This window comes from Selaginella moellendorffii, unplaced genomic scaffold, assembly GCF_000143415.4.
Source record: "Selaginella moellendorffii unplaced genomic scaffold, v1.0 SELMOscaffold_36, whole genome shotgun sequence".
NCBI classification, from domain to species: Eukaryota; Viridiplantae; Streptophyta; class Lycopodiopsida; order Selaginellales; family Selaginellaceae; genus Selaginella; species Selaginella moellendorffii.
In genome coordinates, this window is record NW_003314297.1 from 589,414 (window position 1) to 613,521 (window position 24,108).

General features: G+C 43.8%; 3 protein-coding genes across 3 annotated transcripts; all 3 read right to left on the reverse strand.

Annotated features, from left to right (window-relative positions):
• Window positions 1–8,662: 8,662 nt before the first annotated feature.
• LOC9657846 (chlorophyllase-1, chloroplastic) lies at window positions 8,663–9,926 on the reverse strand. Its single transcript, XM_024683110.1, has 3 exons — window positions 9,758–9,926; window positions 9,438–9,701; window positions 8,663–9,390 (listed from the first exon to the last, which is right to left on the reverse strand). The coding sequence occupies exons 1-3, from the start codon at window positions 9,794–9,796 to the stop codon at window positions 9,283–9,285; spliced, it is 411 nt and encodes a 136-aa protein (XP_024538878.1). The 5' UTR covers window positions 9,797–9,926; the 3' UTR covers window positions 8,663–9,282.
• A 13-nt stretch (window positions 9,927–9,939) lies between these two features.
• On the reverse strand, window positions 9,940–11,792 carry LOC9653204 (EH domain-containing protein 1). Its single transcript, XM_002978142.2, has 10 exons — window positions 11,754–11,792; window positions 11,591–11,704; window positions 11,444–11,546; window positions 11,229–11,278; window positions 11,044–11,172; window positions 10,750–10,989; window positions 10,621–10,700; window positions 10,453–10,567; window positions 10,255–10,398; window positions 9,940–10,209 (listed from the first exon to the last, which is right to left on the reverse strand). Exons 1-10 carry the CDS (start codon window positions 11,787–11,789, stop codon window positions 10,030–10,032), a joined length of 1,191 nt encoding a protein of 396 aa, XP_002978188.2. The 5' UTR covers window positions 11,790–11,792; the 3' UTR covers window positions 9,940–10,029.
• A 10,193-nt stretch (window positions 11,793–21,985) lies between these two features.
• Window positions 21,986–23,324, reverse strand: LOC9653206 (chlorophyllase-1). Its single transcript, XM_002978144.2, has 3 exons — window positions 23,075–23,324; window positions 22,749–23,018; window positions 21,986–22,699 (listed from the first exon to the last, which is right to left on the reverse strand). The coding sequence occupies exons 1-3, from the start codon at window positions 23,105–23,107 to the stop codon at window positions 22,052–22,054; spliced, it is 951 nt and encodes a 316-aa protein (XP_002978190.1). The 5' UTR covers window positions 23,108–23,324; the 3' UTR covers window positions 21,986–22,051.
• Window positions 23,325–24,108: the final 784 nt, after the last annotated feature.

Consider the following 24,108-nt stretch of genomic DNA (forward strand, 5'->3'; position numbering starts at 1 on the left):
TCCGTTTTGCATGTTGGTCCTGGCATTGGGATACTGGTTGCTCCAGGACTGTTCCAAGTCGCTCCGGGCTCCTGTCCCTTCGCTCCTTGGGCTTTATGCTCGGGAGTTGCTCTGTGGTTTGGTTTCATCATTCCTTAGCTCCACGCTTGGGAGTTTGGCACCATTCCTTCATTCAATAGCCCAAGGCCCTGAACCTCGAGTTCCGCACCATGTTCCTTTGGACACGTGGCATGTGTCACGTGGCACAAAGAGGGTTTAGGTTCCGCTTCGTGGTGTTATCCTATGGTAAATCACCATAGGATAAAGGGTCAAAACCACGTGTGCTACATTTGGTATCAGAGGATACGTCTCAGCGAGTACTATATAATGAGATTGGGCAACTAGTCTTGTTGCATACACAAAGATGAAAACAATGATCTGAGTGGGTACACGTTTGGGTGCAAAGACTTCGCATTGGTTCCTTGGGTATGGATTTGGTCACCTTGTTGTACCTTATGATGTGAGCTTGCTCTTGGGCTCATAGGATGGATTTGAGGTGTACCATTTTGCACGAGTTTTCGCTTGGGCTCGTGAGTGAGGCGCATTAGCAACTCAAGGTTGCACTTTGAGTTGGCAGGATTAATGTTAGCCTATCAGTGGTTCCATAAGTTGTTCCATGTACCGTGGGTGAAAGCAAACCTTCCCTGAGTTTGTTATGAGTGGCAAATAGGCTAGTCCATAACTGTTTAGCATGGCACTAGTGGATCTTTCCTTGGCATGATTACAAGTGAATCAATTAAGACTATAGGGATGAGTCTATTGATTCAAGTAATCATTGTAGTGCTCTCTCATACACTTTTCTTGGATTGAACTGAAGGCAGTGCGAAAGCAAGCTTGAGGTTTAGTCAAAGATAAGACCAAAAAGAGAGTCATCAGGGACGAAGGATCAAATATGTAAATCATCTTCTCTTTTTGGAGAGATGATTTGCAACGAAGTGTGATTCATTACTTGTGTTCACATTATGCAATCAAGAGTCCCTACCTTGATGCATGTTGGAGATGATGGTCTTACAAATGGTGAGTTGTGGGATGGATAACAGTGAAGTGCTAAACCATTTTGTCTAGACTTGCTATTGGAAGACTTGGGTTGCAATGCTCAATTCTTTTTCGGGGAATCTTGCTATTGCTCTGGAGTAGCTTGGTATTGGATTAATTTTGAGTTTGGTCGGAAAGAGAGTGGTATGAGTTTGTCTGTGTTGTGAACAAAAGTTAATGATGTTCAGTGTTGTAAATCTCTATCGGTGGAGTGTGGCATTTATGTTGCATTTTGTCGAATTGAGTTGGCACTTGATGCTCACATAAACCTTTGAAGTAATGACATTGATATTGCTCGTGGTGTTGCTCAATTGATGATCAAATCATTATGATTTTATATCATATCCATGTGATAATGAGCAATGTGTTTACGAAGTTTCTTGGTTAAACGATGATCAACCCTAAAGTGGTTGATGGTGAAGCTAGTCTACTTGCATGTAGTAGCATTGTAGTAGTTTCGACTGAATTCTCAATGATGATTCATTATGCTAAGCTTAAGTTGGTTCTTTGTTCCTTGAGGGTTTGCCCATTAAGGTGTTGGTAAGGGTTGTAACATTCATTTGCTATGGCTTGTTGGTTTATCTGTTAGCACTTGGAGTAGATTGTTGGATGGAAAAAGTGTGTAGTTAAGGCATTGATATTACTAGCACTTGTGTTAGTGGAAGTGGCATTGTTGATTCAAGTGATGAGGAATTTTTCTTAGAACTTGATTTTCCATGTCATTTTTTTTGTTAATGTTTTAGCTTCATATTGGATCTTGAAGGTGATTGAAGAAGAGTGTTAGTGCAATATGGATATCTGAAGATGTAGTCTTCGTGATCAAGCTTTAGATATTCACTTTGCATTTTTGTGGATGTCGGAGTCGAATGTCGAAAGTATGGGCAAAAAGATGTTCAAGGCTTACACATACTATGGGTTATAAGAATTTGTGTTGAGGTGAACCTATGTGAAGTTGTTAGTAGGAGGAAGTTGGTTGAGTTTTAGAAGTTTGTATTCCTAAACCGAGAGTCATTCTTTCTCTAGGAATGGAAAATTTTCCACAAATTTTTTTAGACTTTTCCGATGGCTAATCTATTGATCACTTTATCTGAAAACCATTCCGTTTTCATAAGCCAGTACAAACTAGTGAAGGGGTTAGAGTTGACTTCGGTTGGTTTAGACCTTAGTAGGTAGTTTGTATGATGCAGCCCGAAAGGAATGCTAACTTTTGGGGCTAAAGCAATTGAGTTGGATAGAGTCTGGAGTTGGTGTAGAAAAGTGGCCATTGCACTTTTCTAGAAAGGTGACCCTTGTGCCTTTCTTTTGTAGCATTATGCTAGGTGGTAGGTTGCACCTTGCATTTTGTTAAGACTCTATGAGAGTAGTGAGCTCTCACTGATCTTGACTTGGTCTTGGTGGCCCTGCGCCTTGGCTGACGATGGTGATGTCCAACTTAGTTATTTGAAGTTGAGATGTTGGTACCCGTACTATAGCTTTGTTTATGTGAAGGTTGTGTACCGATATGAGTCCATCTCATAGTCTTCACTTGAGTTTTGACTAAGTGTTGATCATGCATAGCTAGCCTCTTCAAGGCATGCTCAGAGCTATTGACTAGATGTGTTAATAAGCTTATCGCGATTGAGTTGGATTCGAGTGGTCATTTAGTTTGTGCTTGTCTATGAACTTTTATCTTATACTGGAGGTATCACGTTTATGTTGGACAAGTGTATAACTCGATGATGTGAGTTTAGTGTTTGGGTTTCGTAAAAACAAGTTGAAAAAGTGATGGTTAGTTGCTTTGCGACTAATGATTACTTCGTCGAGGACTGTTTGACACTTGCTTCACTCGATGAAGGTTTAGCAGTGATGGGCTTGCTTTATCGGATGGTGTTGCAGAGGATCGTGTCGTTAAACTTTCATGGGTTTTCCATGTTGGTATGTTGACTCTACTTCTGTTGATATCATCTGAATACGTTTAGTCTGTAGTGTTGGATTTCATAGAGTCTTGGATGTGGTGATTCACTCCTTGAGGGTGTTATCTATAATTGAGTTTTGCTGAAGAATTGGTCTTGGATACTAAGTAAAGTATTTTCAACCTTGGTTAACTTAGTTGCTAAAGAGTTTTGAGTGGTGATTCACTCTTGCTTTCTTCTAGCTTTGTTATGGTGTTGATGGCATTAAAGTGATGCTTTGTCATTGATATTATTGATGTTGAGATTCAAGTGAAATGAGATGTTTATCCTTAGGATTGATATCGAGTTTCATTAGTCTTGATAGAGATAGTGTTGATGATTTGGTTGTAGCTTTGTGTTATAAGCATTCACGCATTGCTAGTTAGCAATCGTCTTGACGTTCAAATAAACTGAATGGCAAGTTCAGTTAGTTGTGTTCTAGACGAGATTGTTTAGTAGAGGATGAGTTTTAGCTTTTCCTTGAAAGGTGATTTAGTCGTAGACAACACTAACTTTACGAGATGAAGAGTTAGTGATTGATATTGAAATGTTTGAATCCTTATTAGATTTGAGTTGGAATATATCGATCATTGATAATTCTTCTTGTGCTTGTTATGAAGTGAGTTACGTCTTGATATAGATGGATTCATGGAGGATCATTTAGTGATCACTTGTTAAGCATAGCTTCATTATACTTGGTTTTTGGAATGATGCAACATTAGCTTTGCATTATGAAGTTTAGCTTATAGATGTGTTGAGGAGGATATTGTGGGTTAAGCCATGATTTTTTCTTTAGCATTAAAGTTAGTTCATGCGAGACTTGTGATCATTATTAGGTAAAATTTAGTTATGGGCTTCTTCGAGCTTTTGGTTCTTTGAGTTTTATGCTCATTGTTCTATTTGTTAGAAGTTGTTGGGGAAGGTATTTTGGCTTGTTAGTTTCGATGTTGAAATTAGTATTTGCATCTGGCAATCATTGGTGATGATTGACTATCATCTAGTATAGTTGATTATCCTAGTCAAAAGGTTTTGCTTGATTGTTGTTGATATAGAATGATTCGTTGTTCTTCGGGATGGTAAATTCTTTCTTCAACGATGATTATGCATCTCTTTCTTGATGGGATGAATAAAGATCTTCATGATAGTTAATTATTCTCTTTGATGGCTTTTGGCTTTTTGCAATACCACATGTTTCTTGTGGTTTGCTTTGGATTGGTTTTTTGGGTTTCAGACATCGGTAAGATGTTACTGACACATGCTTGAGTAACTTTGGTTCCTTAGTATTGTTGACCAGGATCTATTCAAATTAACTTCTGTGATAATTGGCATGAATGGGTGTTTATTGGTCTTACCACATTCATTTTGTTCTATTGATTATTGCTCAAGTTAGTTCTGATAGGTTGGGATGTTATTTCCTTTGGGTGGTACATTCATGAGCATTATGCTTGTCAGTCGATGATACTTTGTGTTCTTTGAGTTATCTTTCATAAGTTGTTTGGCATTCTATTTGCAATCTTTGATAGTTAAGCTTTCTCATTAAGTTACTTGATGATATACTTACTATTGAATTTTGTTGAATAGTGAATCCTATGTTTTCCAACGATAGTGATCTTGGTGGTTCCTGTTCTATAATACTGGTTTATCGGATGATAACTTACTTGGAATACTTTTGTGTTCTAATCTAATATTTAATCACTGGTAATTAAGTCTCTAAGATATCATTGTCTCTGACTTTGATATTGTCCATCTATTGATCTTTGAGCTTGGGCTAGTATTAGGCAAACTGGCTTTGGCACTTCGTGTGCATGGTGAAATCTTTAGTTATGGGGTAGCTACTGTAGACTGGTCACATAACCTACCTCTCTATCGATATTCCTTATTCCGTTAAAAGGGCGTGACCGTGTAAACAACTCTAACTGCCTATTTACAGTAGTCTATCTAAACCTTACCGACGGGTTTGGTTTCTTTGCTCATGAGGGTTGGGGCCTTTAGCTTCTCTCTCTATGTTCCTACAAGCAGGGACGTATCACACTTTTGTAAGCTGGGTGACTCCCAGAGCAGCAAGGGTGGCTGACTCCGTTGGTCATTTCCTTGTCGGCGACGGCCGGAAGGTGTCTGAGCTGGTAGTGCATCCGCGTTAGACAAAGAGGTTGCCTCCTAACTCATTTAAGTTGGTGAATTTCTCACATAGTGTGAATACTGTGAACTTTTTCTTGAGTTGTTTCCTTGGCAATATTCTAGACTCGAGTATACATCGATGAGGACATTGATCTTCCCTAGGGGGGGAGAGTGTCGCAAATGTGACTTCAGGTATCGAAAGTTACCTGTCGGCCAGTCCTTACGGACACTCTTACGTTACTGCCACAATGGCAGAAGGTCAGTATTGCTGGACCCTTTATCAGTCCCTCTTGTGCTAGTGGAGTTAACTGGGCATTTTAAGTGTACTTAAACCGGACGAGTATAAAGACGAAATTCCTACGTGTTATTAGCTAAGCATACTTAGCCCGGTAAGGAGTTCCTGTCTCGTTATGTCTTACACTGGCTAGTGACAAGAACCCTCGCGTATTGAGATTAGTCCCTCAATACCGCTGGATGATAGCTTACCGTGTCTGCCAAACACCCTCGCTATCATGCCCTTTGTGTTAGTCTCATTTCGGTCCCAAATGCTATTTATGGAAAGTGTCTAGATTCGCTCATTTGGCATATCTACGGAATGTAGAGATCGGCCTGAACACAATGGTGTTCGTCCCGTGTCCAAATTCACAATCTAGTGCATTCCATATTTAGTAAGTTTCAAGCTTGTCCCAGAGACTAACTCCTGATACTAAGGGAGGCTTGGGGTGAAAGCCCAAAGCGTGTGTTCCTCAAAGGGGGTGGGGGGCTTATGGGGGGTTCCAAATGTATAATAGGGATAGTGGGTAGGTCGGGCATGGCCGACCAACCTAAGACATAGTTTAGCTCCCACTTGTGTGCCTGTCCTTGTTCTGTGTCCGGCTTGGGTCTAAGCCCAAGTTCCACACCATGCTAGCTGGTGGAGTACCCATGTCCTCGCGTTAGGCCACCGGTATGCCGAAATAGCGCTAGACTCCGTTTAGCTATGTTTTGTGTGCTGGTCCTGGCATTGGGATGTTGGTTGCTCCAGGACTGTTCCAAGTCGCTCCGGGCTCCTGTCCCTTTGCTCCTTGGGCTTTATGCTCGGGAGTTGCTCCATGGTTCGATTCTATCATTCCTTAACTCCACGCTTGGGAGTTTGGCACCGTTCCTTCGTTCAGTGGCCCAAGGCCTTGAACCTTGAGTTCCACACCACATTCCTTTGGACACGTGGCATGTGTCATGTGGCACAAAGAGGGTGTAGGTTCCGCTTCGTGGTGTTATCCTATGGTAAATCACCATAGGATAAAGGTCAAAACCACGTACACTACACAAATAACACCTTTCTCCAACATCTCTTTGACGTTTGCATGTAAAATCTTGATCTCCTTGGGTGACCGACGATGAATAGAAACCTTGATTGGATGAGCATCCCTGGTTGGAATCGGATGACGTATGGCAATCTTGGCCCCAGATGATAGGTCAAATTCAAAGAGATCAGAATACTCCTTCATGAGTCGGTCAACCGTTGCAACACAAAAATCGTCGGAGGGATCAGAAAAGGTAAAAGCAGAACAAGATGGAAACACAGAAGGAAATAGTGAGGGAACAAAAGTAATGGAAGCAAAGGTAGAAGTAGAGGGATGAAGAGGCATGAAAATGAGAGGAATGGATGAAACATAAGGAAGTATGAGATAAGGGGGAGAAGCCTCAAAGTCACACTTGGCATGATTGCGCTGCAACCAATTTATACCAAGAATGAGTTCAAAAGCTTGACTCGGCACCACCCGCAACAACTGCAACTCAAAATCAAGATCGCCCACACACACAACCAGGTCTGCCTCATCCCGTGCACATACATGTGTACAGCTGTTGCCATAAAGAATGAAAACTAGTTCCACCGCACGACGCAAGTATAGACGACAACGTGTGGTAACAAGTCAAGCAATAGAAGATAAACTCAAACCTGTATCAACCAACACGGAAAGAATAATATGAGACCTCTTGTTATAAAAATGAGCTTGGAAAATAAATACTGGATGAACCAGTGCCAAATGAACCCCTTGATGATACTTCCGAAAGAAAGATAGAGGAGTTACTGACTTATTTGCACAAGGTCCCTCCGTTACTTGCGCGACTCCTCGTTTCCTAGATGCATCTCAGTGTCCAAACCTTCCACTGCAACAGCACCAACGGGACGTTGCTGACACCAAAGTCTCCATCGGGAAAATGTTGATAACACCGATAAGTATGACCAACTTCATCACACACCCAGCAACAAACATCATGGCCACGACCACATCCTCACCCTTGTCCTTGGACTCGAGTAGCAGTAGCATCAACCTCCATTGGAATAGGACCATCACTCATAGGAAGTGGAGCTAAAGAATGTGCAGCAAGAAGTGGAAGAGGCGACATCTCATAATGTTGTGCCAAACAAAGAGCATCGTCAAGGGTGGTGGGAGCAAATGCATGCACAAATTCGACAAGATCTTGATGAAGTGCTGGCCACAACATTCCTAGCTTGATCTGCTCCGACATATTGGGCTCCGCACGAAACAAAAGACTTTGGAAACAAACGCTAAATTACATCACCAACTTATATGGCTCTTGGAGAAGATGATGCAATTGTTGAAAGGCATCATCACAGTCATTAGCATGTCTGAAGGTGTGTTTGAAGACATCCGGGAGAACATTCCAATCCCCACGAGTGGCTGCACTCAAACCATTGTACCATTGCAACGCCGTCCCTTGGAGACACGTGGGAAACTCACGCAAATATTGAACATCATCCTAAGAATGATGTGGCAATCAGCGTGAAGTGATCAAACCAATGATACACATTATCCCCAAGATTCCCACGAAAGAACTCCAGCCGAACGTGAAGATTGGCACCAAGAGCAAAAGGAGTTGTACCATATGCTGTAAATGCCACCATCAATTGAGTTTGGTCATTCAATTGCAAGCGCATAGCATGAAGCAATTGGACCAATTGCTACTCCAAAGTCAAAGGAGGAGATTGCTGATTTGCCATGAAAATGAACGAAAAAGAAAGAGCAAAAGAAGAGAAATGACAAAAAGCTAGAAGGAAATGGTAGATCTATACAATGCAAAGAGCTAGATCTAAACCAAAATCTTGAAAAGGAAGAACAAAAGAAAGGAAATGGAAAAAATTAGATCTAAACCAAAATTCCAAATTTAAGCACTCCTCAAAAACAATAAAAAATGCCCCTCACCTCCACCAATGCGAATGCTTGGAATATAGAAAGGGAATACAGAAAATGTGCATATTAATTAGCCCAAAAACCTTAACTTATATACAGGAGTGAGTAGTTCGGATTGAAACCAATTTGACAGCTACCAAAATCCCACTATACTAATATTAGTATACGGCATTATAACTGTACACTTGGCCCTCACAGTTTATAATTTTTAAACATTCTTAAACCTTTTCTAGTATATATTTTTTTATTCTATCATTTAATGGTTAATATGCAATAAGATTAATCTTGTGTTTATAAATTACAAGCATGCTTATAATTATAAACTTTATTTGATCAATTAGATTAATAAGCAATAATAAAATTACTATTACATGCAATGCATAGCAATTTATTGTATATACGCAGATATATATTATATATGAATTTCAAGCAATATGGACAAGAGGTTCCTGGAGTAGGACAGGAGCCGAAGACGGGTTTCTGACAATGTTGACAAACGCATCGGTGACATTGTAAAGGACAGCTCGGAGGAACGACCGCTCCAGCCGTGAAATCTCTCATGGGCTTCCGGGGTCTCTTTCGTTTGCAAGCGAGAAGGAACACTCTCTGACGGTCGACTGCCCCCAAATCGTCCACAAAATCCATATGCCCGTACTCTGAGGGTATCAAGTCGACCACCATGCTCCTTGTCTGGTTGAAGAAACCGCCATGGTTATACTTTGCTGGAGAGCAGGCACCACTAAGTCCAGTGCCGATGATCAAACTTGGGTACTGGAAAACAATCGGTGCGTCGTATAGAACCCGCGGTTGCGTTTGGCCGATCTTTGTTCCATCCATGGGGTCCAGACCAACGAGCGTGGCAAATGGTACGCTGATGTTGGCCTTGATGTTGAGTGCCAGCGCGAAGGCGATCTTGCCTCCTTTGCTGTGGCCCATGTTGACGAGCTTGCCAATATTGACGCTCACACCAGCTGGGAGAAAGGCTGCGAAGTTTCCGAGGAGCCATTCAATAACTCTCGCTGCATCTTCGATGCTCGTGTGGCATTTGTGTCCCAAAAACTATCACTTCTCTGTATCACAGTGTGAGTGGAGTGAGTTTTTGCTTCACGTAGCTCACCTGTGGCGCAACGACGACATAGCCGTAGCTGGCGATATGCGTGAGTATGCCTGTGTAGATTCGAGTCTTGAGGAATGTTCCATGGTGGAAGACAATGAGGGGAAACGTCCCGTTACTCGAACGAGTGAAGACTCGGAGTGGCAGTAGGCGTCTTTGATTGATGGTGAACATTGAAACATTGAAACTGCCGGTGTCATAGATGGAACCGTCATAGACATGCTGCCTTATAACTTGTTCCTCGCTGCAAACTATGCATCCCAAAACCTGCCCAAGAACGAGATGGATTAGATTGTGCTATAAATCTATATATAAAACGATACCAAGAGTGCACAAACGCGAGCAACTTTCTCGATGTCCATGATGCAATGCGATAGTGCCGGATATGTAGAAGCTGGCTGCTGCTAAGACTCGTATGTGGTGGTTTGTGTATCCTCCACCGAGCTCGCAACAACAATTTAAGGTCTTCAGAGTATGGACCACAATGGTTTACCTGGCACAACAATTTAAAGCTGATGGTCCATGAACTGCATAAAATTAAATAGGTCCAAACTTACACTATCAAAACGAAAGTCTGGTTTGCAAGGGAAGTAGCTTAAGCAACAGCATAGTTGCTGAGCAACTTTGGGATGTCGTGAGTGAGCATATCGTCTACAGACTGGATCATTGATGGCCTTAGACGATGGAAGCTGTCAATATTGTGCACGGCCAACACTCTTCTAAACGTGTCAATGTTTGGCAGGTCCCCCTTTGGCAAGTGATAAAGACTTTGCACCTGTAAGAGAAGGATTTCACGTGTGAACTACAAACATCTCCATACCTTCACAAATTCATCTTCCAAGTTCACTACCAAGCTTTCCTGAGCGTCGGCTTTTCCCCACAGGATGGGCATCTGTTGCTTCAAATGCCCGATGAGATATGCATGTACTTTAGCTGCATGAGCTCGCTTTACGAATTCACTTATCTGTAAACAAAATAAGGAAGAGGATATGATAATGAAAATTTAAAGAGATATCACCCTTCGATCACAAGATCTCTTTGGCAGCTCCGATAGTTCTCTCAAGAGATCTTTCTTCTCCAGGTCAAAGAGATCTTTGCTTAGAATGATCTTCTGCGGGTTGTCATAAAATGAACTGCAACACAAAAATCACCAAAAATCACAGTAATTGATATTCAGAAAGCATACCCGATGTATACTCGCATTACTTCTGGCGTGTTCACAACTTTACCAAGGGACCACATAAGAGCTCCATATACTCTCATCAGCTGTTGAAGTAACGGGTCAGGATATACGAGAGGAAAAGACAATGTTCACCTGTTGAGCGTCAATACCATCAACTTTGTTGAGAAGAACTCGAATCTTGTCATCGTTCCCTCTAAGGGATTCAATAACCCGTTTTAGTTCGTCACTAATGTCCAGTTTGTGAGGATCGAAAAGCAAAAATATCATATCCGACTTCGCTGCAAACCACTCTGTTACGCCAAGAAAATCGTAGCTGCGTTCTGTGTCTGACAACACTCCAGGCGTATCGATGAAAGTCACGTCATTCAGTAGCTGCCAAACAAGCCCACTCTTTTTTTAACAGAGCAAGAAACTGGAAGAACTCACTGGATGTGACATTTGAGCACACTCGAATTTCGACAGAAACGCTGTCCCAAACCTTTTGAGACCACCGAAAGGCGTATTGGCGTGAACGGACACCGTGTTGCCAGGAACAGTTTTGTCGACGCTTCCTCCCTGCAAAGAGAAAACAAGAAAACGAGGATCGACATACCAGCGAAACACAAACATACCATCACGGCAACGAAACGATCAGTCGTCGGTTCTGGTCCAATGTGAGCTCCTGGACGAAGTCAAGACTGTGTAAGGTGACGCTTCTCGTTAGATGTAAAAAAAGGAAGCATTGAAATCGACAAGAAGGCAACTCTTATTCGCAAGTTTAAATCACAATAGCACTCACGAAAGAAAGAAGGGGAGACAAGAAAAAAAATCAAATCCAGAAACATACCAGGATAGCTTCTTCCGAGAATGTGGCTAATGAACGTCGTCTTTCCAGTCGAATATTGTCCTAGCAGTGTCACCATCGGTTTCGCCTCGAAATCGCTATCAGTCTAGGCAGAAAAATTAGCCTGCATCGAGTCGACGAATTCCATACCATAGCAGGGCTGGAGAAGACGTTGAACTTGTAGAGGCGCTCCAAGGGCTTGAGCTTGCGCGCGTACAAATCCTTCAATCCGGCGATCACGGCGGCCACATTCTCAGAGGAGACCTGTGATCAGAGATGAGGAAAACCTCTCGATCGTGGACAGAGAACTCACGCGCCGGGGGAGACTCTCCAGCGCTGCTTGCGCCATTGTTCCAAGAACCCTAACCTTTAGTAATAAGAAAATTCCACTTCGGGTAAGTGAGTTAAACCGATGTCATCCAGTCATTTACAATGGTATATATGCTGTTCGTGTTCATTCTCATGTTCATTTTCATTTTGCGAGTCATCCTTACATTGTCAGCTGAATTGGAAACTGATTATGAACAACAATGTACCTATTTTCAAAGTTTCTAAAGAACATGAAGTAAAAAGTAGCGAAGTTCAACCAGGTATGACAACACTTACACTTCTAATGGCTTAGAGACGCTCTAAGGTCATTGAGAAGCGATCCGCACAAGCCTGGACGTTGTCAAAACCTGATTTTCTGCTAACCTTCACAGATGCTCCTTCTCTCTCACAACGCTTGTACCCCCATGCTTGTACTGCGAAGGCAAAGACATCAGGCTTGATTGTTAAGGATCAAAATCTTCCTTTTCGCTTTTTTTTTGTGCCACTTCTTCAAACATCGGGCGCCACATTTCAGGTGTGAAGTTGTCCCTGTTTCAGGACAGACCAGAAAATGAGAAAAGCCTGCCTCAGCGGCTGTTGTCCCCCGTGAGCGCTTCTAAGTGCCTTGAAAAATAGTTCTTGGCCTGGAATTCCTGCAGCATAACAAATGTGAATCTGAGACTTACGCAGAATGTTTCTGGCAGCGTCTGTCAGCAACAGCCATGTTCCCGCAAGGTATTACTCCGTCAGGGAGGTGGCGTTTGCAGCAATAGTTTTCCTTTGAACCACGGCTCTCGCATCCCTCTTGCTTGCACTTGAACATTTTTGGCACCGAAGCAGCAGCAGGCCGGGCAAGGTTCAGCATCCTGTCCAAGGGCTCTAGAATCCCGTGCACAGCACCGAATTTCTTAAAAGCTGGGCCAGTCGACTCTATCCGAGTTTTGGCAAAAAGCTCAGCTTGACCTTCGTCAACTTCGTCATCTTGCTCCTCTTCTTCCTCTTTTTCATCAGCCAGTATGTCCTGCTCAGTTACATTTTCTGGCATGATGCAGTAATACTCAGTCTTCACAGATTGCACCTTCTGCTCCCTATTGGCATCATCATGCACACCAATCCCGAACTGGAAATGGGATGCCACTTCTGTCTTCCACACTCTATGCGACATTTTCCGGGACTTTGTCTTCCATTTCGCAATAATGAATTGTATTGCCCAGATATACAGAACGCCGTCCACGATCTTAATAAGAACCACATCCACGGCTCTTTCATTGAACGCCATTGGGACCAGAAAGCACGCCTTCTAGCAGCTCAACATCGCCAAGTTCCGAATTTCTTGCAGTGGGCATATTCCACTACACGGTTGAAGCTGCTCCGTTCATCATCATGGAAACCCGCTTAGAGTGTCGTATTATGTCGATAACGAAACGCTCTATATTCCAGTCAACACGAGCAGAGTTGAGAGGGAGATGCTGTACCCTGAGGTCCCTGTACACCATCGAAGCCCACCCCCGAATGTCAATCATGCTCAAACCATCATCCACTTGTCGATACCGGTCCCTCAGATAGTTCCTAGCTTGCGTTTCTAGATAGGCAGAAAGCAGACGGTACTTTCTGTCCGTCCCCTCGTAGAAGCAAGTAAGCTTCACTTTCCTGGCGAGCATATGATTGATCTCTGCACGCATAATAAGCCTGTCAGCTGCCTCTAACTCGGCCTTGTTTTCCAGCAGCCCAATGAAATCAGTCCAGAGCTTGCAAGTAAACGGCTCGGCAATAAGATCCCTGTATGTATCCTCGTCCCCCTGCGCCTGTTCGAAGTATGTCAGCAACTGTGGCATTCCCCCAGTAAGATATGCCACAGTCAGACTCTTCTTCACATCCTCAGTTAATGGTGTTACACCTCTCCATGTCCCTATCTCCACTGGCCCGTCGACGAGGAACTTCAGGAGCTTGAGTTTCTTCTTGTTGCTCCTTTCAACAATCAAGCGTTCTCTGCTGTTTACAGAAGAAACCCGAACGAGAGCGTACAGCTGCATGAAGCCGAGAAGATGATGTTTGGCAGCAGCCCTGGTCCTCGAAGGACTCGAAATCGTCTACCACAAAGCTCAGCTCTGAAACGTGAGCATAACACCACTCCTCCAACTGGACAGCCTGCCTTCTTCGAGAAATCCCCTCCGTTTCCTTCTGCAGGCCACAAAATGCCACGAGCAAGCCCTTCCACAAGGCGAGCACAAACTTGCGGGTGAGCTCTTCCGGATCCAAGAAAACTACCCGCTTCCGCCCCTACTGCTGGAGTTGGTTGCAAACTGCGCCAACCACTACCGTCTTTCCAGAACCTTTGGCACCCATAATGACAAGTTCACTGCCAGGACGCAACGCCTGGATACGCTCAAGAAGCCCCTTAGCGATTGAACGTGGGATGAAGAGGAACGGGTCCTCTTCAGAGAGCGGGGTGAGCGCAGGCCGGCAGAGCTGGGTTGCGTTGCCAGTGTTCCATAGGTACGAAGGATCATCGCGGAACTCCAAACACCAATCTCGAAGCAGTAAGCTTGGTCGAACTCTGTAATAAGACGGTGGCCCCATGGCCAGGTTTTCCATTTAAACACAAAAGAAAAGCCCAAAAAACACACTCCACCAACTCGTGCTGCCTTCCATCTCCAACCTCCGTCTCTCGTCTCCATGCCTCCTCACCAACATGCCAATATAAAGGCATACACAAGTTTATTTCTTGCCAATCTTGGCAAAGTTTCAACTCACCTTCTTTCACATACTAGAACCATATAACATGCTATATAATAGGATATTGGCCTAGTGGCAAGCTTGTTACATGGCAAGACCATAAAGGCTTTCCATCTCTTGCATCCACTGCATGACCCCATTCCTAGAGTTGCTATGGAATGTTTAAGTTGGCAATGCCCATTTGAGTCCTTGTTTATAGAATGAGTTTTTTTGTAGCTTATTAGCAATGAATTTTCTGCAGCTTGGTAGCAGCCACAGCCATGGAAACAAATATGCTAACACCATAACAATGGGAGCATATATTAAACATAGATGAGTGGTTTGAATAAAGAAAATGTTGTCCATAACAGTTATGCCTATTGATCCATTATGGGATTATGGCTTAAAAAAAAATTATAGGTTGGAAAATATTCAAGAATTTTATGTTGTGCCACCAATGCACCTGTTACAAACTAGAGGAAACTAGAGGAAAATCAAATCCTAGAAGCCAGAGTCTATATCCCATTACAAACATATAAACAAAATATCAATTACTTTCTACAATACCTTGGCTGGAAGTGTGCTTATGAATGTCTGGATGTGGCCAAAGGTTTAAAAGCCAAAGGAAATGGATTCTAATGTTGCCAAGAGGCTTGCAAACCTAAAATAGATATTATTCATTCATGTTTAGAGCTTAGGATTGCATTAAAATATCTAACCATTTCTGAAATGTAAACTTTAAGCCTTGGAATTTACCTCAATGACTTATAGATTCCACCAAGAATCCATCACAAAAATGTTGTGGATGCCATCGCACTCCAGTGATCTTGAGGCTGAGAACAGTCAATGATCCACTCCTCATGCCAACCTCAAGCTTGAAAGCAAGTCTTTTGAAGCGACCCCTCAATGCGCTTGAGTGGGAGACACCAACTTGATCAACTTGATATCATTAATTTTCTTAAGCATAGATTTCATTTTGGCACTCTTTCACCTATGATGCTGTTGCATGCCCATAGAGAATGCCTAGAATCCAGTCTTGCCCAAGTGAGAGCAAATTAGAAATTTGGTATTGATTGGATCCAACAGTCCAAAGGTTTGACTGTCAATGCAAGTCAACACATGCATCTACCACACATCACAACACCTCTGACTCCAACCAATTGGCATCTCATTTGCTAAGAGCAAATATCTATACTAGCTAAGATGTTGTAGGAATTTAAAATGGGTGTAAGCCCAAGCAAGGTTTACTGTGCTAGACCAAAGCTCTCACTGTGCTCAGATTTGCTCGGCCCTTGATCCTGTTCCTAAGTGTCACATATTCTTAAGCAGATTCTCCCCTAGCCTTAGCTCACGCCATGCCTTTTATTGCCCACTACTACATCCCAAGAACGCCCTCCTGATGTGCCACCTGATCCTGTCTAACAAACTGCCATGTTCATGTCATCATCCATGTGTGCCATCTCATTTTGTTCTATGGGCTAGCACGTGAATGGAATTGTGGACGTCTCCGTAAATGCACTTGCTCACTTGGCATTGCCCTCTTCCAATCGGTGACAAAGACGCCCCTTCCAGGACATGCCCAGTGGCTACTCAAAGGTACATACAAAATCACTTTTTTACATGCAAACTTTGATATTTTAGGTATAGTTTTTCTTACTTTAAGATATTTGCCTCTCACTTATTACAGGCTCACTACAGCTGTAGTGGTTCATTGCCCAGATGCCCATCCTCGTGATAGCAGTGATGCCATGCTTCCAAAGCTATCAAGAAAAAAAAAGTCCATGGCTGCCATACCTCATGACCAAACCTCTTTGGTTATACTTGCTGTCCTGGCCAGGAAAATTCCTTCAGCCATGCATGTCCTTCACATAAGCACATTACTGGGCAATGTGTGTCCCCTTGCACAAGCCCTCATACTCAACCAAGTGAGAAAGAGAAGCAAGTTAGTTATGTCAATAAATTGCTATGTGTTGCATGTACTAATGCTTGGTTTGTTTAATAGTAGTGTTATTTTTACTTATTAATCCAATTGATTAAATCAGTATAAAATTATAAGCATGTTTGTAATTTATAAACACAAGATTCATGTAATTGCATATCAACCATTAGATGATAGAATTAAAAAAATATACTAGAAAGGGTTTAAATTTTTTTATAAATTATAAATACAAAATTAATTTAAATGAATAACAATTGTTAAATGGTAGAATATCCTAAAATACTAATCCTAAAACATATTTTAAATATATCCACTACTATACAAGTTTACTTAAGCAAACCAAAAATAAAAATGATAATAAAGATTCATATAAACTCCAGTATACCTGGCCCAAATACTTCCTATCTCCACCATAAAATGGGCATAAGCCCAATAAGGTTTACTGGAATCCACGTTAGGTCAAAGCTCTCACAATGCTTGGATCTGCTCATCACGCACTCGATCCTGTTCCCAGATCCTCCCCTAGCCCTAGCTCCCGCCCCAAGAATGCCCTCCTGATGCGCTGCCCGATCCTCTATCAAACTACATCAGATTTATTGCCACATCAGATTGCCTGCCGCTAATTGGCTGGATCGTATGGTCCAAATTTGGCAACTCCTTATTATTATAGATATTCATTAATATTATTTATATACATATTGTGAGGGCCAAGTGTACGGCTACAATGCCGTATACTAATATTAGCGTAGTGGATTTTGGTAGCCGTCGGATTGGTTTCAATCCGGACCACTCGCTCCTATATATAAGCTAGGGTTTTTAGGCTAATTGATATGCACATTTCTGTATTCCCTTTCCATATTCCATGCACTCACATTGGTGGAGGTGAGGGGCACCTTTGATTGTCCCTGGGGAGTGCTTGGATTTGGGATTTCGGTTTAGATCTAGCTTTTGCATCGTCTAGATCTAGCTTTTTCCATTTCCTTTCTTTTGTTCTTTCCTTTCAGGATTTTGGTTTCGATCTAGCTTTTTGCATTGTCTAGATCTACCATTTCTTTCCAGCTTTTTTGTCATTTCTCTTCTTTTGCTCTTTCTTTTTCGTTCATCTTCATGGCCGATCCGCAATCTCCTCCTTTGACTCTAGAGCAGTAGTTGGTTCAATTGCTTGATGCTATGCGCTTGCAATTGAACAACCAAACTCAGTTGATGGCGGCGTTCACGGCACGTGGTACAACTCCTCCTGCTCTTGGTGCCAATCCTCACGTTCGGCCGGAGTTCTTTCGCGGGAATCCTGGGGATGATGTGTACCATTGGTTCGATCACTTTACGGTGATTGCCACATATCATTCTTGGGATGATGCTCGACGGTTGCGTGAGTTTCCCACGTGTCTCCAAGGGACGGCATTGCAGTGGTACAATGGTTTGAGCGCAGCTACTCATGGGGATTGGAGTGTTCTCCCGGACGTCTTCAAACGCGCCTTCGGACATGCTGATGATTGTGATGATGCTTTCCAACAATTGCATCGTCTTCGCCAAGGGCCATCGGAGTCGGTGATGCAATTTGGCGTTCGTTTCCGAAGTCTTTTGCTTCGTGCGGAGCCAAATATGTCAGAGCGGATCAAGCTAGGAATGTTGTGGCCAGCACTTCATCAAGATCTTGTCGGACTTGTGCATGCACTTGCTCCTGCCACCCTTGACGATGCTCTTTGCTTGGCACAACGTTATGAGACGTCGCCTCTTCCACTTTTTGCTGCACGTCCTTCCGCTCCACTTCCTATGGGTGATGGTTTTATTCCAATGGAGGCTGATGCTGCTGCTACTCGAGTCCAAGGACAAGCGCGAGGACGTGGTCGTGGCCGTGATGTTCGCTGCTGGGCGTGTGATGAAGTTGGTCATACTTATCGGCGTTGCCGTCGTTTTCCGGATTGGCGACCTCCATTTCTTGGGTGGAGACCTTGGCGTCAGCAACGTCCCCTGGGTGCTGCTGCAGTGGAAGGTCTGGACACCGAGATGCATCCGGGAAACGAGGAGTCGCGCGAGTAACGGAGGGACCTTGCGCGAATAAATCAGTGACTCCTCCATCTTTCTTTCAGAAGTATCATCAAGGGGTTCACTCGGCACCAGTTCATCCAGTGTTTACTTTCCAAGCTCGTTTTTATAACAAGAAGTCTCCTATTATTCTCTCCGTGTTGGTTGATACAGGTTCGAGTTTATCTTCTATTGCTCGACCTGTTGCCACACGTTGTCGTGTACACTTGCGTCGTGTGGCAAAACCAGTTTTCATTTTTTATGGCAACGGCCGTACACATACATGTGCACGGGATGAGGTGGACCTGGTTGTGCGTGTGGGTGATCTCAAGTTTGAGTTGCAGTCGTTGCGGGTGGTGCTGAGTCAAGCTTTTGACCTCATTCTTGGTATGGATTGATTGCAGCGCAATCATGCCAAGTGTGACTTTGAGGCTTCTCCCCCTTGTCTCATACTTATGTTTCATCCATTCCTCTCACTTCCATACCTCTTCGTCCCTTTACTTCTACTTCTGCTTTCATTACTTTTGTTTCCCCACTCTTTCCTTCTGTGTTTCCATCTTGTTCTACTTTTCCCTTTTCCGATCCCTCCGATGATCTTTGTGTTGCAGCAATTGACCGGCTCATGAAGGAGTATTCTGATCTCTTTGAATTTGACCTATCGTTTGGGGCCAAGATTGCCACACGTCATCCAATTCCAACCGGGGATGCTCGTCCAATCAAGGTTCCTGTTCGTCGTCGGTCACCTAAGGAGATCAAAATTTTACAAGCAAACGTCAAGGAAATGCTGGAAAAGGGTGTTATTCGGAAGTCGTGGAGTCCTTGGGCATGTGAACCTCATCTTGTGACGAAGCCTGATGGGAGTATTCGTTTCTGCATCGACTATCGTCCGTTAAACAAAGTGACGATCCCAGATGTGTATCCTCTTCCTCATACTGCTGATCTCTTGGATCGTCTGGGGCGAAGTCGTTGGTTCACCAAGCTAGATCTTGTTTCTGGGTATTGGCAAGTACCGATGGCCGAAGAAGATATTCCTAAGACTGCTTTTCGTACACCATTTGGTTTGTACGAGTTCTTGGTGATGCCGTTTGGTTTGAACAATGCTTCAGCAACTTTCCAGCGGATGATAGACGAGGTTCTTTGCGATATGCCGGAGGTGACTGCTGACTTCATTGATGATGTCTTGATCCACTCGGAGGGGACGTGGGAGGAGCACGTTCGTGATGTTTATAAAGTGTTGGATCAACTACGTGACGTTGGTTTAAAGCTGAAGTGGTCGAAGTGCGTGTTTGGGTCCAAGGACACAACTTATCTTGGGTACCGTATTTCTCGTGAGGGTTTGCAAGTTGATCCTGACAAACTTATGGCTATTCTAAAGTTCCCTACTCCAAAGTGTGTGAATGATGTGCAGCGCTTTTTGGGTAAAGTGTAGTATCTTGGTCGTTTTGTGGATCATCTTTCCGATCGCACTACACCATTGCGAGCATTGCTAAAGTCATCAACGTCATCTTTCATCTAGTCTCTGGATTGTGAGCAGGCGTTCGTGGATCTCAAAGAGCTATTGACAACTCCTCCGGTTTTGGCATATCTTGACTACACTCGACCTTTTATTTTGCGCGTGGATGCTTCTGACATTGGTCTTGGAAGTGTGTTGATGCAAGAGAGCTCGAGTGTGCCTGGTCAGCGCCATCCCATTGCATACATAAGCCGTACATTACAACCAGTGGAGATGAACTACTCCACGACGGAGAAGGAGTGTTTAGCAGCAGTCTGGGGTTTCAAGAAACTTCATGCATATCTACATGGTTCTCGGACGTTACTTGAAGGTGACCATGCTGCTATTACTTCATTATTGAAGCGGAAGAACCTGGTTGGTCATACGGCTCGATGGGCTTTGAAGCTTTAGATATATGATTTCGATGTTGTTAATCGCCTAGGGAGTTCTATGGTTGATGCTGATGCCCTTTCTCGAGCTCCTCTTCCTTCTCCACTCACTTCTCATCATTCTGACGAACCTGTTGTTCCAGCATCTGTGGATTTTCTAGATGAGGATTCTATGCCGTCGGCGGTTGCTGTCCTTGACGTTCAGTGTCCACAGGGTGCAGAGCAAGATCTGCCTTCTCTTGAGGAGGTTTGCGAGGCTCAAAATATTGAGCTGTGGATTCGAAGGCTTCGAGATGGGTTTGAGAATCCTGCATCACTTGCTGATGACTTGCCTTTCCGGCATTTACATTCTCAATATCGCCTTGAAGATGGCCTTCTTTATTTTGTGGGGACAGATCCTGATGATCATTTACGATTGGTGGTACCTTCGGTGTTTATTCCGCGGTTTCTCCATGCCTACCATGATTCTCCTGTTCTAGGTGGGCATATGGGACACTGTCGTGTCACCAAGAAGCTGCGCAAGTCTTTCTATTGGCCGAAGATGCGACGTGATATTATCCGGTATGTGCGTAGCTGTGTTTGGTGCCAAGCTCGTAATACTCCCCCTTGTGTTGCGGAAGGACGGTTGGAGTCAATTGCAGTTTCCCGTCCGTTTGAGTTGGTGACGTTTGATCTTATGGGACCTTTTTCACGATCGACTGCTGGCAATGAGTATGTTATTATTGCTTCTGACTACTTGACTCGTTGGGTGGAAGTTGGTGCTCTTGCTAGCGCCTCTGCAACTGCTGTTGGATACTTCCTCCTCAATCGAGTGGTGTTCCAGCATTCTTATCCAGAGCGGATTTTTTCGGATAATGGTCCTGCATTTATGGCTGAGGTATTTCATGTTTTGACATCTCAGTTGGGGATACGCCACACTTTTACGAGTGCTTATCATCCACAATCAGATGGTCTGGTGGAACGGCTCGTTCAGACATTCAAAGGGATGATTTCGAAGTATGTGAACTTTCAGCATTCGGATTGGGATGGTTATTTGCCGTTTCTTCGGTATGCCTATGTCACAAGGGTGCAAAGTTCTGTTGGTTCTTCACCATATAAACTTCTATATGGTCATGATCCAATATTACCAACAGAGTTGGGTTTACCTTCGCGATTGCCACGAGCTCCTGATGTTAAGTCATGGGATCAGTATTTGACAAGCATTCTTCCACTTGTCCGAGCAGAGTTTGCCGAACACTTAGGCCGCGTACAAGTGGGACAACAACGGCGCTACAACTCCCATCATCGTCCACCTGCAGAGTACAAAGTGGATGATTTGGTGTTAGTCTGTTTTCCCCATTTTACGGTATGTGGTTTATCTAAGGGGCTCCTTGCGCAGTGGAAAGGACCATATCGGGTGTTGCAGCAAGTTGGACTGCAAGTTTATGAGGTTCGGCATGACGTTCAGCAGGCCAATCCTTCGGAGATTGTGCATGTGCAGTGGTTAAAACACTTCATACAAAGGGATCAGGAGCAGTTAATACCGTCTACAGATCTGCCGATGCCTCCTCCTGACGTTCCTCCAGATCCCAGCCCATCTACAAAAGAACCCTGACAACCTTCCATTATTCCGAGAGGAGGGGATGATGTGAGGGCAAATGTATGGCTACAATGCCGTATACTAATAGGATTTTGGTAGCCGTCGAATTTAATTGATATGCACATTTCTGTATTCCCTTTCCATATTCCATGCACTCACAATATCAATTATGGACAAGAGGTTTCTGGAGCAGGACAGGAGCTGAAGACGGGTTTTTTACAATGTTGGCAAACGCATCAGTATCATCGTAAAGGGCAGCTCTGAGGAACGCCACCACTGCTCCAGCCGTGAAATCTCTCATGGGCTTCCGGGGGCTCTTTCGTTTGCAAGCGAGAAGGAACACTCTCTGACCGTCGACTGCCCCCAAATCGTCCACAAAATCCATATGCCCATACTTTGCGGGTATCAAGTCGACCACCATGCTCCTTGTCTGGTTGAAGAAACTGGCATGGTTATACTTTGCCGGAGAGCAGGCACCACCAAGTCCAGTGCCGATGATCAAACTTGGGTACTGGAAAACAATCGGTGCGTTGTATAGAACCCGTGGTTGCGTTTGTCCGAGCCTTGTTCCATCCATGGGGTCCAGACCAACGAGCGTGGCAAATGGTACGCTGACGTTGGCCTTGATGTTGAGTGCCAGCGCGAAGGCGATCTTGCCTCCTTTGCTGTGGCCAATGTTGACGAGCTTGCCAATATTGACGCTCACACCAGCTGGGAGAAAGGCTGCAAAATTTCCGAGGAGCCATTCAATAACTCTCGCTGCATCTTTGATGTCTCGTGTGGCATTTGTGTCCCAAAACCTATCACTTCTCTGTATCACAGTGTGAGTGGAGTGAGAGTTTTTGCGTCACGTAGCTCACCTGTGGCGCAACGATGACGTAGCCGTGGCTGGCGATATGCGTGAGTATGTCTGTGTAGATTCGAGTCTCGAGGAATGCTCCATGGTGGAAAACTATAAGGGGAAACGTCCCGTTGCTCGAAGGAGTGAAGACCCGGAGTGGCAGTAGGCGTCTTTGATTGATGGTGAACACTGAAACATTGAAGCTGCCGGTGTCATAGATAGAACCGTCATAGACATGCTGCCTTATCAGTTCCTCGCTGCAAACTATGCAGGAAACACATCCCAAAACCTGCCCAAGAACGAGAGTGATTAGATTGTGCTAGAAATCTATATATAAAACGATACCAAGAGTGCACAAACGCGAGAAACTTTCTCCATGATGCAAGGCGATAGTGCTGGATACGTAGAAGCTGGCTGCTGCTAAGACTCGTATGTGGTGGTTTGTGTGTCCTTCACCGAGCTCGCAACAACAGTTTAAAGGCTGATGGATAAGGTCTTCAGAGTTTGTGGTTGTAGTTCTTCCTCCGTGGTTCACCTGGTACACAACAATTTAAAGCTGATGGACCATGAACTGCATAAAATTAAATAGGTCCAAACTTACACTATCAAAACGAAAGTCTGGTTTGCAAAACCACCAAGGGAAGTAGCTTAAGCGACAGCATAGTTGCTGAGCAACTTTGGGATGTCATGAGTGAGCATATCGTCCACAGACTGGATCATTGATGGCCTTAGACGATGGAAGCTGTCAATATTGTGCACATTCTAAACGCATCAATGTTTGGCAGGTCCCCCCTTTGGCAAGTGATAGAGACTTTGCACCTGTAAGAGAAGGATTTCACGTGTGAACTACAAACATCTCCATACCTTCACAAATTCATCTTCCAAGTTCACAACCAAGCTTTCCTGAGCGTCGGCTTTTCCCCACAGGATGGGCATCTGTTGCTTCAAATGCCCGATGAGATATGCATGTACTTTCGCTGCATGAGCTCGCTTTACGAATTCACTTATCTGTAAACAAAATAAGGAAGAGGATATGATAATGAACATTTAAAGAGATATCACCCTTCGATCACAAGATCTCTTTGGCAGCTCTGATAGTTCTCTCAAGAGCTCCAGGTCAAAGAGATCTTTGCTTAGAATGATCTTCTGCGGGTTGTCATAAAATGAACTGCAACACAAAAATCGCCAAAAATCACAGTGATTGATATTCAGAAAGCATACCCGATGTATACTCGCATTACTTCTGGCGTGTTCACAACTGCTCCATATACTCCCATCAGCTGTGAAAGTAACGGGTCAGGATATACGAGAGGAAAAGACAATATTCACCTGTTGAGCGTCAATACCATCGACTTTGTTGAGAAGAACTCGAATCTTGT

What these genes read in the sequence shown, in the direction of transcription:
- LOC9657846 (XM_024683110.1), bottom strand. Translation starts at nt 9,796, where the DNA reads ATGGACATCGAGAAAGTTGCTCGCGTTTGTGCACTCTTG. An exon ending in CTCGCGTTTGTGCACTCTTG is followed by an intron (nt 9,702 to 9,757) that starts GTATCGTTTTAT and finishes GTTCTTGGGCAG; the next exon opens with GTTTTGGGATGCATAGTTTG. An exon ending in ATGTCGTCGTTGCGCCACAG is followed by an intron (nt 9,391 to 9,437) that starts GTGAGCTACGTG and finishes ACTGTGATACAG; the next exon opens with AGAAGTGATAGTTTTTGGGA.
- LOC9653204 (XM_002978142.2), bottom strand. Translation starts at nt 11,789, where the DNA reads ATGGCGCAAGCAGCGCTGGAGAGTCTCCCCCGGCGC. An exon ending in ATCGTTTCGTTGCCGTGATG is followed by an intron (nt 11,173 to 11,228) that starts GTATGTTTGTGT and finishes TTCTCTTTGCAG; the next exon opens with GGAGGAAGCGTCGACAAAAC. An exon ending in GTGCTCAAATGTCACATCCA is followed by an intron (nt 10,990 to 11,043) that starts GTGAGTTCTTCC and finishes CTTGTTTGGCAG; the next exon opens with CTACTGAATGACGTGACTTT.
- LOC9653206 (XM_002978144.2), bottom strand. Translation starts at nt 23,107, where the DNA reads ATGGAGAAAGTTTCTCGCGTTTGTGCACTCTTG. An exon ending in CTCGCGTTTGTGCACTCTTG is followed by an intron (nt 23,019 to 23,074) that starts GTATCGTTTTAT and finishes GTTCTTGGGCAG; the next exon opens with GTTTTGGGATGTGTTTCCTG. An exon ending in ACGTCATCGTTGCGCCACAG is followed by an intron (nt 22,700 to 22,748) that starts GTGAGCTACGTG and finishes ACTGTGATACAG; the next exon opens with AGAAGTGATAGGTTTTGGGA.